Raw genomic sequence first — 13,255 nt, 5'->3', positions numbered from 1 at the left:
TCAAAAATTGATAGAGATACTCTGCTCATCCTAAATATAATTACTCATTTAAATTAGCTTTGCTGTTAAAGAAAGCCACATGTAATTTTTTGTTTTCACTAAATTGATGACATTCTTATGCTGTAAGCATAGATGCTTATTTGTAAGCATTTTAAATACTGGAGAGTTAAGGCACCAAAGGACAAGAGCTGTAAATAATACTTTGATTTAGACTGTTAAGAAATAGCAGTGTATAGCTAATCTCCTTGCTTGTGCCTTGGGATCCACTGTCTGCTTGCTACTTCTGGCTGGTTAAGGGAGATATTTTTCTCACACTAGTCTATAATGGAGCCTAAAATACGTAGTCTGTAGGGATCAGAATTGCAGGCTTCCTTGCAAGAGATCAAGGTCAGAATTTTGTTATATTTATCTGCTAGTGCTAAAACAGCTGAACAGTGAGTACACGAAGTGAAAAATTGACCTACTTGTTTACTTGTCCCTTGGCCTTACAGGTTAATGCAGTCCTAAAGACTGTCAGTGAGTTATACAGGGTAGCTCTTCTCATGCTGCTTCTCTGTTTCCATTGGGATATCGCATTTTCTCATGTACATGAAGGAAGAGGCAAGGGAAAAAAATCTCTGCACGGAAAATGTTCTCATGAAGTGATTCCTGCAGTATGTCTTATGTGAGTTTATCCATGTGTCTTGTCCCAACTATGCTCTTCACTCATTTGGAATTAGGTAAAAGAACAATGTTTTTGTGGTTGTGCTGCAAAACAAAACTTGCATTGAAAGTAGCTTGAGTATTACAGATAAGACTTCTGTTTCAATGGGCAGTGGCCCTTAACTGTGAATGATGTTGTAGGTACAGGTTATTTCATTACTTAGTTGTGTTGCTGAATGGAAGTGAACAGGAACAGCTTCCTGTTACACTAAATAATCCTGTCAGTGGTGGAGGGAGGTTGATGGTGAAAGACTTCAGTTTCAAACTTGGGCATGGTCCAGTAGTATTGCTAGATTGATCTGCTAAGTGATGATTTCTTAATATTTCATTGCCTTCAGTTTTGCTTTTTTGTTGGAGTGGAAGTTTCTCATCACCTTCTGTAGGCTATTGGCAATACAGTTGTCATTTTCGAGGCAGAGCATAACCACCTTGAAGCACTGTTTAAAAATCACTCACTATATTGTAGTAAGCAAGCTCTTGGCTGAATTAACTTTGCTATGACTGTTCTGCTATCCTTTCATTCTTTTTCTATTGTATGAATTCTGATGCTAGGACTCGTAGATTTTCCCTGAGTAATATGGCAATTTATTGGTAGGACAGAGAATGGCCTCTTAGATTTCATGGGTTTTGTTTGATACTACAGGTTTCAAAATAGCGTAGAAGACAGATTTAAAGCAAGGTTTAAGAGGCTGAGTAGATCTGTTTCCAGAAGCCATGCAATACAAATTGCTGCATTTTTTTTTTCCCCCAGCTTCAAGAGACTTTCATTTAACTTTAATAGGCCTACTTGGAAACCTTTCTTAGAAAAGCTAATCTGTGAAATATTTACTGGCTTTGTTCTGAGCTGTTTGAGCTCTGGTTTACATAGCATGGCTAGTTAAAAGTGCTTTATTATATTCTAATGGAGAGAATTCTACTCTATTTGTAAAATGCACTACAGCAATCTGGGTTTTTAATTATAAAATTATATTTTGTTTGGGAAGGTAATTTCTGCAGTTCGTCAATACTGAACGTTACCTGTACATACAAAGGAGGAGGGACTAATATAGCAGTCTGTTTCATTTGTTTAAAATGCCAGCCTCTTGGGTAACTCCCTGTGGTATAAGGCTACTCTGCCTATTCACCTTTATTGCCCTTCTGCCATGGTTTTCTGTACTTGATCAAGTGAAAACTGCTATTCTTCTAGGTCTTGTATAAAATACACTGTATGTACTTTACGAATCTGGCAGATTTTCAGTGGCATTGTGTCTTGAGCGATGGCTTGTAAAAGCAAACACCTGCAAGTGATTTCAGTGTCTTGGTTGTTGAATAAACTGATTTTCTTCTCTAAAGAATAAAGTTCAATTCCTGTAGGGGGGAGGAAATGAAGCTGTTAGCATTTAATCGGCTATTTGTCCAGCTTTCTCCCTGTTGAAAAAGGAGGCCAGGAATTACTATTTTGAAATAAATAAATGCATGAAAAAAAAAAATATTTTTATTACTTGTATTGCTCTGTAGCTCACCTTGTAGAGTAGTATCTTAGTGTCAGTGGTTTTACCAAATGAAATCCATTCATTCAGCAACAGAAAGGTCAGTCACCCAGCTGCTGTCACTTGTTGCCTGTAGGAATACAGGTGTTTAACCATGTCAGTTCTCTAATACTTAGGCCTCAGTAAGAGAAGCAACTGTGTTATTTACAGTGACATTATTTTTATTACATCTGCTCTTAAAATAATTGTTCAAGTGGAAATACTGTCAAGTTATATTCATGTGTTAAAACTAAATCTATTTTTTAAAAAAATAAACAACAAAAAGCAAACAAAAACCCTCAACACAACAAAACCAAACCATGGCTCTCTTTATTTAAAGCTTCTGTTTCTTAATCACATCAGTGGAAGAAACGTAAGGAAATAATTGTCTCGTAATCCCCTGTCAGGTTCTAGAATTTGCAGCCTTACTAAGTTTGCTTTGGTCCTAATATTTCCCCTTCAGATATGTGAAGCCACTAGGCAGGCTATTTTTTGTTACTTTGTGCAGAAATTCAGCTGCTTCATCTTGAAGTAGAACAGGGCTCTGCTTGTTTTATTTAAAATTGCAATTCAAACTCTAGCCCAGTCTCATGAAGCCCTACTTCTGTTCTTAGTATAGTGCTACTCAAATCTACATAGTGCTGGCAGTAAACTTGCCCCAAAGAGTAAACTAAATAAAATATGCATATGATCAATTTAATATGCAATTAAACATTTTCCCTGAGCAATTAGCATCAAGACAACTAATAATTATCCCGTGCCACACTGCAAACATATTATACACATTTATGTAGGATGACTTTGGTAATAAGTTATGAATAAAAATATGCATATATACAAACATCTGAGTAAACATAATATTATGGCAATGAAGTGTGTGCTTTTCATACTGGAGGTTTTTCAACCTGCTTGAAAGCAATACTTTTCCTTAAAGCATGTAAAAATTTACATGCCCATGGGATAATGGTCTGTGAATTGTCTGTTTCATCCCAGTTGCATTGCAGTAACAGGTGGAATTTGGGGTTAGAAAATGCAATCCTATTCAAACAGCTGTATGTACATGTGATAAGAAACGATGGATTCCATGCCAAAAAGTTTGGAAATCTTACAAATATGTTTTGCATTAATTTCCCAAGGGTACCTTGCAGAATGTGAAAGAAGGGAGCAGAGTTTTTTCACTACTGCTTTGCACCCCTCTCCAGATGTGTCCTGTGCTTTGGGTGGTTTTTCAACGAAAGTGGATTTTTAAATTGTTCAGTGTAGTTTGACTTGATGTGAACTTAAGAGGACCGGGGTAAATGAATAAAACCCATTCTAGAAAAGGTACATGTGTGCATGTGTGTATTTCTGTGCAGGTTTTATGGCTTTTTTCATCAGGGTTGTTTCTTCCTGGCATGTTTAGCGATATTCACTATGCAGAGGACTAATCCAAGTTGGTTTCTTGAGTACAGCTGAAGCAACTTTAATAAACTGAAATTAGTTTTGGTTTTGTTTCTGCTATCTTATACTATTATAGGAACTAACAGAAGTCTAAGTTGAAATGGAATTTGACTTCAATGTATTTTCCATATTGCAGGGAAAAGAGACGTTTGAAGCCTGAAGTTGCATTCTGTTTCCTAATCAGTAATTGTTGCAAACTCCCCTGTTCTAGGTTATATTGTTTCCCGGTCTGGAAGAGGGAGCAGGAATGCTCCTTTCAGTAACTTAAAAATAGAAATTGTATTTAGAAAACTGTCTAGTAGTGTATGTTATTTTATACATGTCTGCCTCGTGACAAGTGCTTGTTTAACAAGATGCAGGTTAGCTTTTTGTCTGTCCAGTTCCATCAGCTGTACAGATGCTTGTTGACTGATGGGGTTAATACGCAAGGCACATCAAATGATGTGGGGGAGCTGTGTTCAAGTGGGACAGATGCATTGTGTCCAGGGATGTAGGTGATATATTTTCCTGTAAGATGCAGTTAAAATACTCTGGGAGAGAAATTTCTAAATGTACAAGTTTGCTTTGTAGACTTGACCATATTTTTCAGGGTGGGAAGGAAGAAGAGGCAAGTCATGGCTTTAAAAAAAACCAAAACACAAAAAACCCCAGTTGTTGTAAGGATATTACAAGGAATTATTAGGTGAAGAACAATGAAAAAACTAGGAATAATTTAGCATATGCTCTGCATACATGGTTTCAGCTCAGGTTTGCAAGGGAACTGGTGTGCTTGGGTGAATAGAGTTCTTAAGCCAGTTTAAGCAACCAGTGTTTTCTCACAGGCTGAGGTGGGAGAGTGCTCCCCCTCCTGCTGTACGTCTAGAAATGTGTCAATTTGGATGCTCTTTCAGGAGTTCCCCACTTATCAGGAGTGGATGATGGAAGTGAGATTTCCAGTTTCCAAGAGGACAATTGAAGAACATTATTTGAGACAGTTTTTATACATGTGCTCTCGCAATCTTCTTGACCAGTCGTCCACTGATGGCTCTATGCGGGCACACAAAGGGGAGGTCGTGGACCTGCACGAATGCATTTTGAACTCTGAAACCTAGTACCACTGTTGCAGTTAGATGCCTTTGGGGCATGTGAATCCAGGAGGACATGAAGGATTTAAAACTTATCAGTTTTGGATAATTTATTTACCTCTTAAAGTCGCACTGTATATCATAATTCCCATACAGACATACCCTTTGAAAATACAGGAGGGGGATGTGAGCAGAGGAAGTCACTGTGTAGAACAGAAATAGGAATTTCATAGAGCAAAAGAGAGCATGAACCTGTATTCTAGCAGTGAAGATACTCTTTTGGGGGAAGAGGAGAAGCTTCAGACTGTGGCTCTTCCTCAACACGCACTGTTTATGTAATTTATTGACTTGAAGGTGTAATAAAAAAAATTGGCACACAGGACTGTCCTCTTTTTTTTTCTTGGAACTGCTGTTGTACTGGCTTTTGCTTTAGACTCTCTGAATGTATAGCTGCTATGGTAAGGTTTGTGGTAATGTTTTCATGCTTGTGCAACAATAGCCTCTCAGCATGTTTTTGTCATCATTTGAATTAGCGTGTGCTTTTTACCTTGTGATACCTTTGTGGTACTGTAGAGGTAACATGGGATCCACTGGGCAGTTGTCATTGAGAAGTTGTTTTAAAAAATGGAAGTTTAACATAACTTTATAATAACTAGTTCCTGAAACATGATAGATTTTTTTTTTTTCAGATGTGGAAAGTAAACTCGGGTATTTTTACCCATGGGATGGGTACAGTAAGGGGATTTGCAGCTGAAAGCACTCATTATACCTTGCCTTGATTGTGACCAAGAGCAACTGCTTCAGGAGCTTAAGACTAGAAATTAGTACCTGTGGCTCATTCAGTTTTTGTTTTTCAATATTAATTTTTTTAAAAGCGCTATTTAGAGATGCTACTGGTGGTATTTCTTTTTCAAAGACAAGAAATTTTGATAGTTTTTCATCAGTTTTTCAAACTATGATGTGATGGTCAAAGCAAAAAAGGAGCAGATAGCCCATGAAGGTGCTTTGTGAAAACGTAGGTATTCTGAGAAAGCAAGCTTGATGCTTCTGTCCTTCCTAAGACTGTAAATAATTAAGTAATTGAAGTAGGGTAAAGATTGGGACTGGAACAGTGGATCACTAGTGAAGGTCATGGCAGTTCCCATTTTCAATAAAATTTGCTTCTCTGTCCTGTTAACCCTGAAATTACTTGCATGTTCTTTCTATTCTATCTAGATAAAATGGATATCTAATATTTGTGTATCGTGCATAAGGATGTGTCTTCCAGCAGGTTGTCAGATGATGTTGAGGTGTTTCTGAAGAGGCATTGTTGCAAATGTGAATAGTCAAGTTTTTTGGTTTACTATTCAAACTCACATTTCTTGGCAGTGTCTGTGAAACTTGTCATTTCTTTTAATGTGTGTATAACATTTAATGAGACTAGCACTTAAAACCATAATTGTGTGTACACAGCTAATGCTGAACAGTTTTCAGACAATCTGTTTAAAGCCTCGGAGCACTATAGTAATGCAAATAGTAATCTCATTGCTTTCACTGGGATTTGTAGTTGTGGGTAACTTTGCATACTCAAAATTAAGACTTTTCAGGACCTATCAATATGACTTTTGGGGGCGTGGGATGCTAGAACATGCTAAATGCTCTAAGAATTTTATGGGAATTATAAATGTGGTTAGATGAGCATGTAAATTCCACAAGCACAGAAACTAGAGTAGGGAAAAAAATGGTTTTTTTGTCAGCGTTTTGAGACAGATTTTGACAAAAAGTAATAGAAGTCCTGCTGAATTTCTACCAAAGATTCATTTTATGCGGTGGCAAAGCCTGTTAATTTCTCAAAATAGGTAGGTGTGATTCATTAAAATAAATAAAAGAAATAGTTTATTGTTTGCAGGTCTTCACTTAAATATGTAAACTGCACTAGTTTAGCTAAATGCTAGCACTATGCTGTTAGTTCTAAATTAGTATGAGTTTTGTGTGGACCAATCTCAAAGTTTGCAGTAGATTCGAAGAATGTGAGAAAGCAGTAAGGATAGTGGGGTCCTTAAAGTTTCAAAACTTGGAAACTATGCTAAATAGTTGAAACTCACATTTCCTTTTTTTTTACGTATCCTCAACTCAGGTTGAGGATATGTTGAGGATATATAGGCACACTGAGGCGAAATCATTAATGGGTTTGCATTTCCCTCCTGATGAAAGGCAGTCACTTTCAGATTTGACCACCTGATGGTCTTAAGTCTTTCTTTCTAGGTACTTAATGGCAGGCACTTGATTATGGTACTTTTTCTGATAGTTCTGGTTTGTTTATGGGGTCTTTTGTGCAGCACAAAAAAAATCATAGTGTATCTGGTATACCAAATTCTTCTTGGGACTAACTTTTTGTTGGGAACTTACTTTTTCCCTTGTCTTTTTTGGTGCCCTGTGTAGGAAGGTGGTGCATTCTGAGATCAGAGCAAAGGTTTATACGCTGCTTTAAGCAGAGACTCTGACTGGGGCCCGCTGAATAGCCTGTGATAACTCTCTTTAGTCAGCCAGTCTCTTCGTACCTGCAAAGCTTTGCTGGTTCACACGGCTTTTATGACAATGTCCTGATCAGCTGCAGTCAGTGGTTGTTTATAATTGTGCCTCTACATTTTTGCAGGAAGGGAACGGGGGATACATTTGAGACTTCCTATTGTAAATGTTAAAAATAATGCTTGGTTTAACGTTTGTACTGTATGTAGCAGGATTAAATAGGTATCTCCTACCAAACTCTAATAATTCATTTGTCAGTGTAAAGTAATACAAACTCATATATAGTTTAGAAAATTATATACTGTATTTTACAACGTAATCCTCGCTTTTCTACTTATTGTCAGCAATTAAGGATGTGAACTGTGGCAGATGATCACACTGTGTGCATTGCAAGGGTTTCTGAGCCAAAAAAGTACTGATGACAGTCAAAATATCACAATATAGTACTTGGTTTTAAGGCTATTTAGAGGATTGATGGAGTGTGGTGGTTGGATGTAGGATGTTTTAAAGGATTGATTGACTATGACAGTTGGATGTATGATGCTTAAATAAGTATTGTTCAGTTTCTAATTGGAAAGTAAAATAAAAAAACAGGAGAAAATAAATCCCATTGCCTGACTGCTTTTTGTAAAGCTTCAGTTTTTGAGTGTTGGCGTAATGTATGAATTTCTGCAAATTTGCCATTACTGCAATTGGATATGCAGTTATTGAAACAGGGCAGCCTTTTAAACTTGGATGTACAATTTCTAGTGACCTAGAAAACTAAACCCTTTTGAAAGTTGTAGTTTACCTTGTTCCCAAAATTAAAAGAAAGAAAGAAAAATTATTTTCAATGCATTGGCTCTGTTGAAGAAGTAATAGTATGTTACAGGATAAACATTATTCAGTCCTATCTTCAGGGACAGAGCAGACGCAATACTGTAGCAGTTTTTGTAACACAGTTATTAATGTCATTCTTAAATATTAGATGAAAAAGATATTTTCCTTTTAAACAGAGGTTGACTAACAAGACAAATATTGCTAGTTCATCTGGTATAAAATTTTGCAGTGTTGAATTACTAGCCATACTAGTTCCTGTAAGAGATGAAATTGAATTAACCTTAGTGACTAATCATTGTTTTCAGAAGATAATGATACCAGATTGCTATATTTTCGAAGAGAAACTAGTGATTAAGAAAAGCGATACAGGTAGGAGATGCATTCCTGTTTGGATTACATTCTGACCCAGTCAAAAAAAACCACAAACCCAAACTAAAAAAAAAACCCCAAAAAAACCAAACACAACCCCCCCCTCAAAACACACAAAAACTCAGCGCAAAACCTACTTAGTTTATCCTAATTGAGACAGTTGTGAGCCAGAAATAATACTACCAGTATGAAGTGAGTTTTGCCTTGACTGTGCAAGCTAAAGCAATATGAAACGATGTTTTGTTTGCTGTGCTGACAAGGATGTATTCTTAACTTTCAGTAGCTCAGAGATCAGACCCAGTAATACAGTTATTAATGTAAATTGCTTAAAAATATATGCTGGAGCCTGTAAGTTTCTTGAAAACTTGTGTGTGAAGTGATAGGATTTGCAAGCTCTCTATTATTAGGTTTGGTATGGGAACATCAGTCTTTGTAGCCCTGAACTGCCAACAACCTTTGTCCTTTATTTTACCTTCAGTTAAAAACAAAAAAAAAAAGGGGGGGGGAGTTGGGGGCGGGTTTGAAATAGGGAAGTAAATGAATGTTGGCTAATGGCCATGTCTTTTCCTACAGCAAGAAAAAAAATCTTGGAAAGATAAATGAGATTGTGGACCTGGATTTGTTTCATTACGTGAATGATATGTGATGTTTTGTAAATTATTTATCAGAGCAAGCCTTTCTGAAATGGCTAAAGCACTGTTATATCAAAGGGAATGAGAATGGTATGGTTGCCAAGAGGAGATTTTTACTCGATTCCACTAGAGGAATAATCTTTCTTTTAAAACTGTCTGTATTAAGCTTTAAGTAGCAGTTAAGAAATGTCCACAAGATGCTGCAAGTGAACAGTTGTGTTTGGATAGCTCCAGACCGTTTTTCTGCTGATGATTAGTGGTGTCGTTTTTGTATTTTTTGTTAATGTCATTTTCCTCCAAATACAAATCTGTTTAAAAATATAATGATGGGACGGATCTGTTGAATTATCTTACTGGCAAGAATAGGAACTAGCTCATTTTCTTTTATTTGTATATATGCTGTTTTTAACTTGGAGGTGAAAAATTCTGCAGGTAATTGGTATATCCTTTCCCACCTGTAGAATTACTAACTCATTCAATGCTGTCCTGCCAAAACTCACAAAGAATATAAATTTTTTTAGAAATTTTTGAAGCATGACTGAATTGGAAAGCTGCCAGCTTCATAGCTTCAATGATTAATTTTGTCCAGGTAGCAATTTAATATTTCAGCTATCCATATAATCTATAACAGGGGTCTTGGTATGACAAAGAACCACAGAGGACTTTTGTTCCTAAAGCTCAATAATATTAACCTAGTTTGAGTATTTCTGTAGTATTTTGTGTTGAGGTATAAGAGCACACCTACATGGAACTGATGCCTTCTCAAGAATACCCTTAAAACAAGCATTTCCTACTTCCCAGAATTATAATGGAATATAGATTTGTAGGTCAAATGAAGGTAGTCTGTCAGCTTTTGAAGCATTGTGGCGTAGAGAGGAAATGTAAAAATTGAACATGAAAACAATGAATAATTACTTTGATATATCAAACTAGCAGCATCACTTAGTTTCTCTCTCCAATTCCTAGTTTCCAGATTTACCTATTGCAATTTTTGAGTTGATGTGATGATAGCTGCTACGAACCAGTCTGGGAAGGTAGTCTTATTTGAGTATCCCACTTGAAAAAGTAGTTGCACATCATTTTATTTGTTACAGATCTGTTTACAGATACTTCTAAGTAGGCATTTATACATTGATATTTTGGATGATGCAGGTATGTTGAATATGATATGTTGAATCCAGTGTTTTTACCCTAAAACGTATTTTCAAGGGGAGGTGATAGTCGTATTGGATGAAAAAGTAATAAAGTATGTCTTAAATTTGAGAGTTTTTGTAAACGTTACTGTTTTTTTTTCTGTGGGAAGGAATTATATTAATCTGTAAAAAAGGCTAGTTTGCATCTTAATCTTTGAGCACTTATATCTGAAGAACAACCAAATGTGTTCTGGAGCTGAAAGTGTGTGTTCAAGAATAGGCTGATTTTTCCTTGTTTTTGTTATCACTTGTATTGGAGAGGTTTACATGGATTATGGAATAGTACACAAGGTTGCTTATGGAATAGTACACAAGGTTGCTTATCATGGGCCAATTTAACATTTATGAAAAATGTTCAAGTAATATACTTTGTTATTCCAAAGTTAGTGAAATTGATGTTTGTCTTGGTAATTAATGTGTGGTACACCAAAATGTGAGGTAAAAGTGAAAGAAAAGACAAAAAGACGACTGAGAAAGGTGCGGTTTGGTTTTTCTGGTGTGTTGTTGTTGTTGTGTTTGTTTTTTTTTTTAATGGTAGCTAACTCTTGTCTGTTTATTTGTAATTCTAGCCACGAGCTGATCCCATCCCGATATGTAGCTTTTGTTTGGGAACGAAAGAATCAAATCGTGAAAAAAAACCAGAAGAGCTGTTGTCTTGTGCAGACTGTGGCAGCAGTGGTGAGTTGGCTGAATTTACAAATACTAGAAATGTTTATGCTTAAGTCTGTTCTTAAGGTGTTAAAAATATTAAACTTCTCAATGTCATCCTCTCTTTAGACATAAATTGAGAACTGAAATAAAGGGGGAGTAGAAGAGATTTATTTTTTCTACTAAAATTTTGTCATCTGGATAATGACGAATGAGAGGTGTGAATTCATCTTTATACCAAAAGTATAGATCTGCTCAGTAAATTAATAGGGAAGCCCCGCTTGTAAAATACAGGAATTCTGTTATTGTATGGGATCTGTGTTTGATCTGAAAACTCAGTTTTGCATTGTGATATCAAATGATGATCAAGAATTTTGCTTGCACAGACTTGCAACATTTCAGCAGCTGATAAATAATTGTAATAATACAGAGTAGCCGTCTTCGCTGTTGCGTATCTTGTGTATCCAATTAATTTTTTTATATACAATTCTTTTGTTACTTAGGTGGGATTTTGAATAATATTGTCAACTAACATACTAAAGCTGTTGGGCACCTGTTACTTGTCGGGCAGAAGGCAGTGAATCTACTGATCATATGTACCTTGCTCCCATGTGTTGCAGTAGCTCTTGCACTGTTAATGCAGGTGCTTCCCTTAAAGTGAGCAACTCGGTTAATTTTGAAAATGAAATAGTGTAGTGCAGGTGTTGTGTATGGATGATACCAAATGTGTTCTTGACCTAGGTTATTCCTGATTCACAGAGGGATTTGGCTGAGAAAGTTGGGCAAATCTCTTCAGCAACTCTTGCCATAAAGCTTTTTCTGGCACAACTGTAGTGTTCTGGATATGAATATACTCTGTTCAGTGTAGCTATTCTGAAAAAAATCCCATGTGGAAAAACAGCTTTATGCTGGGAAGGCAAGTTATTTGGCCAGTATAGTTTGTCGGTTGAGTGGACTGTTTTTGTTTAGCTGTGCCAGTAAAAAGAGTTTTGCTCCCATAAATTTACAGCTGCATTTAGAAGTACTTCTGGTAAAGCCTTGCAATGAAAACCATTCCATCCTGCCTCAAAGATGAAATAGCGGTGCTGCCTGAAGTCACAGGCTGCAAGGTCCAACTGCTTGGAGCCACCCCTTTGTGCTGGTACCTGGTTGCATATAAACCAGTTTGAGGAAGAAAGGTAGTTGAAAGATGACAAGTTTGATCAGTTCCCCAGTCTGGTACATTGTACAACCTCACCAGCTTCTATGTCAGAATGAAGAAGAGGGAGGTGCTGAGGAGGGAAATAAGTCAAAGAGGTAGGGTCTGCCTAAGCCAGCGCTGCTTTTGAGAAGGCTGGAAGTGAAAGTATTGTTTCGGTGTCTTTCAGTTCAGAGTCCATGTGTATCATCATTGTGCAGGTGTGCTGAAGGTAGTCTGTCTTGGGTACTGTGATAGCTACTCCAGTACTTGAGTAAAAACAGTGTGGATCAAAAATGTGTTTTCAGTTAATCAGGATATGCTTTTCATTCTGCGTTTCTGAATCTGTCACCCCAGACAGATTATTTGCATTTTAGCCAGTGTATTTTTTAGTATATTTAAGCAAATGATTAAACGGTGAAGTAAGGAAGTGGCTTTTTCATCCCAGTACATGAAATCAAACCCTGCAGATTTTCGGTGGTCTTCCTTTAGTGGTTTACAGGTTTCCTGTATTTTCAAATCTGTATTCTAGTATTTGGAAATTTAATAGGATTTGTGCTTGGTTAGACTGTGGTACACAGAGTTCACATTGGTCAGGTGAGTTTAGATATCAGCTACTCTTTTCTCTTGTGTAATAGTCCCCTGGTAGGTCTAAGACACTGGTACTGGAAATCTTGACTTTCATGGATCAGCTTCCATTTGAATTAACACTGATACATTCTCTCTGCCTCATTAAGACTAAATTATCTTTAATTAGTTCCTCAGATGTATTGGATATAAAGAATGAAATGTTGAGACTGCCAATCAGATTGCTGGATGGTTAAACTTTAGCTACTGATGCCTAACTAAAATAAAAACCAATCTCAGTTCAATTTATAAATAACAAAACTCCACTCAAGTGGAGGTTTATTGTAATTGGATTTGTAATTTTGCACATTGCAGTGAATCTCAAAGCTGATCTTGCTGTCTAACAAACATAAAAGAAATTGCATGTTGCGCACAGCAAGCAAATTGTTCAGTTGATCAGAGATTAAATTGCAGTGCCCACTACTGGCACGTCTGCTTTCCTTTATGTTTTTGTGTCAGTTGCTCGTGTCTCTTCAGGTAATGCTTCTGCGTTCTGAAAGCAGAAACTATCTGGATTATCTGCACATTTCATTGATATTACTCTTATTTTGTGGCATTTGGAAGGATA

General features: G+C 36.6%; 1 protein-coding gene across 3 annotated transcripts in view; it reads left to right on the top strand.

Annotated features, from left to right (window-relative positions):
* Positions 1-13,255, top strand: part of KAT6B (K(lysine) acetyltransferase 6B) — a 105,928-nt gene that overhangs the window by 43,723 nt on the left and 48,950 nt on the right. For all 3 annotated transcript variants that reach the window (XM_014956326.1, XM_014956325.1, XM_014956327.1), the window contains exon 3: positions 10,805-10,913. In XM_014956326.1, coding sequence (XP_014811812.1) covers positions 10,805-10,913 — 109 coding nt within the window. The remainder of the gene's footprint in view (positions 1-10,804; positions 10,914-13,255) is intronic.

Source organism: Calidris pugnax, unplaced genomic scaffold (assembly GCF_001431845.1).
Source record: "Calidris pugnax isolate Ruff unplaced genomic scaffold, ASM143184v1 scaffold196, whole genome shotgun sequence".
In the NCBI taxonomy this organism is placed as follows: Eukaryota; Metazoa; Chordata; class Aves; order Charadriiformes; family Scolopacidae; genus Calidris; species Calidris pugnax.
Note: the sequence above shows the minus strand (reverse complement) of the source record. Positions and strands in the feature narration are given on the sequence as shown.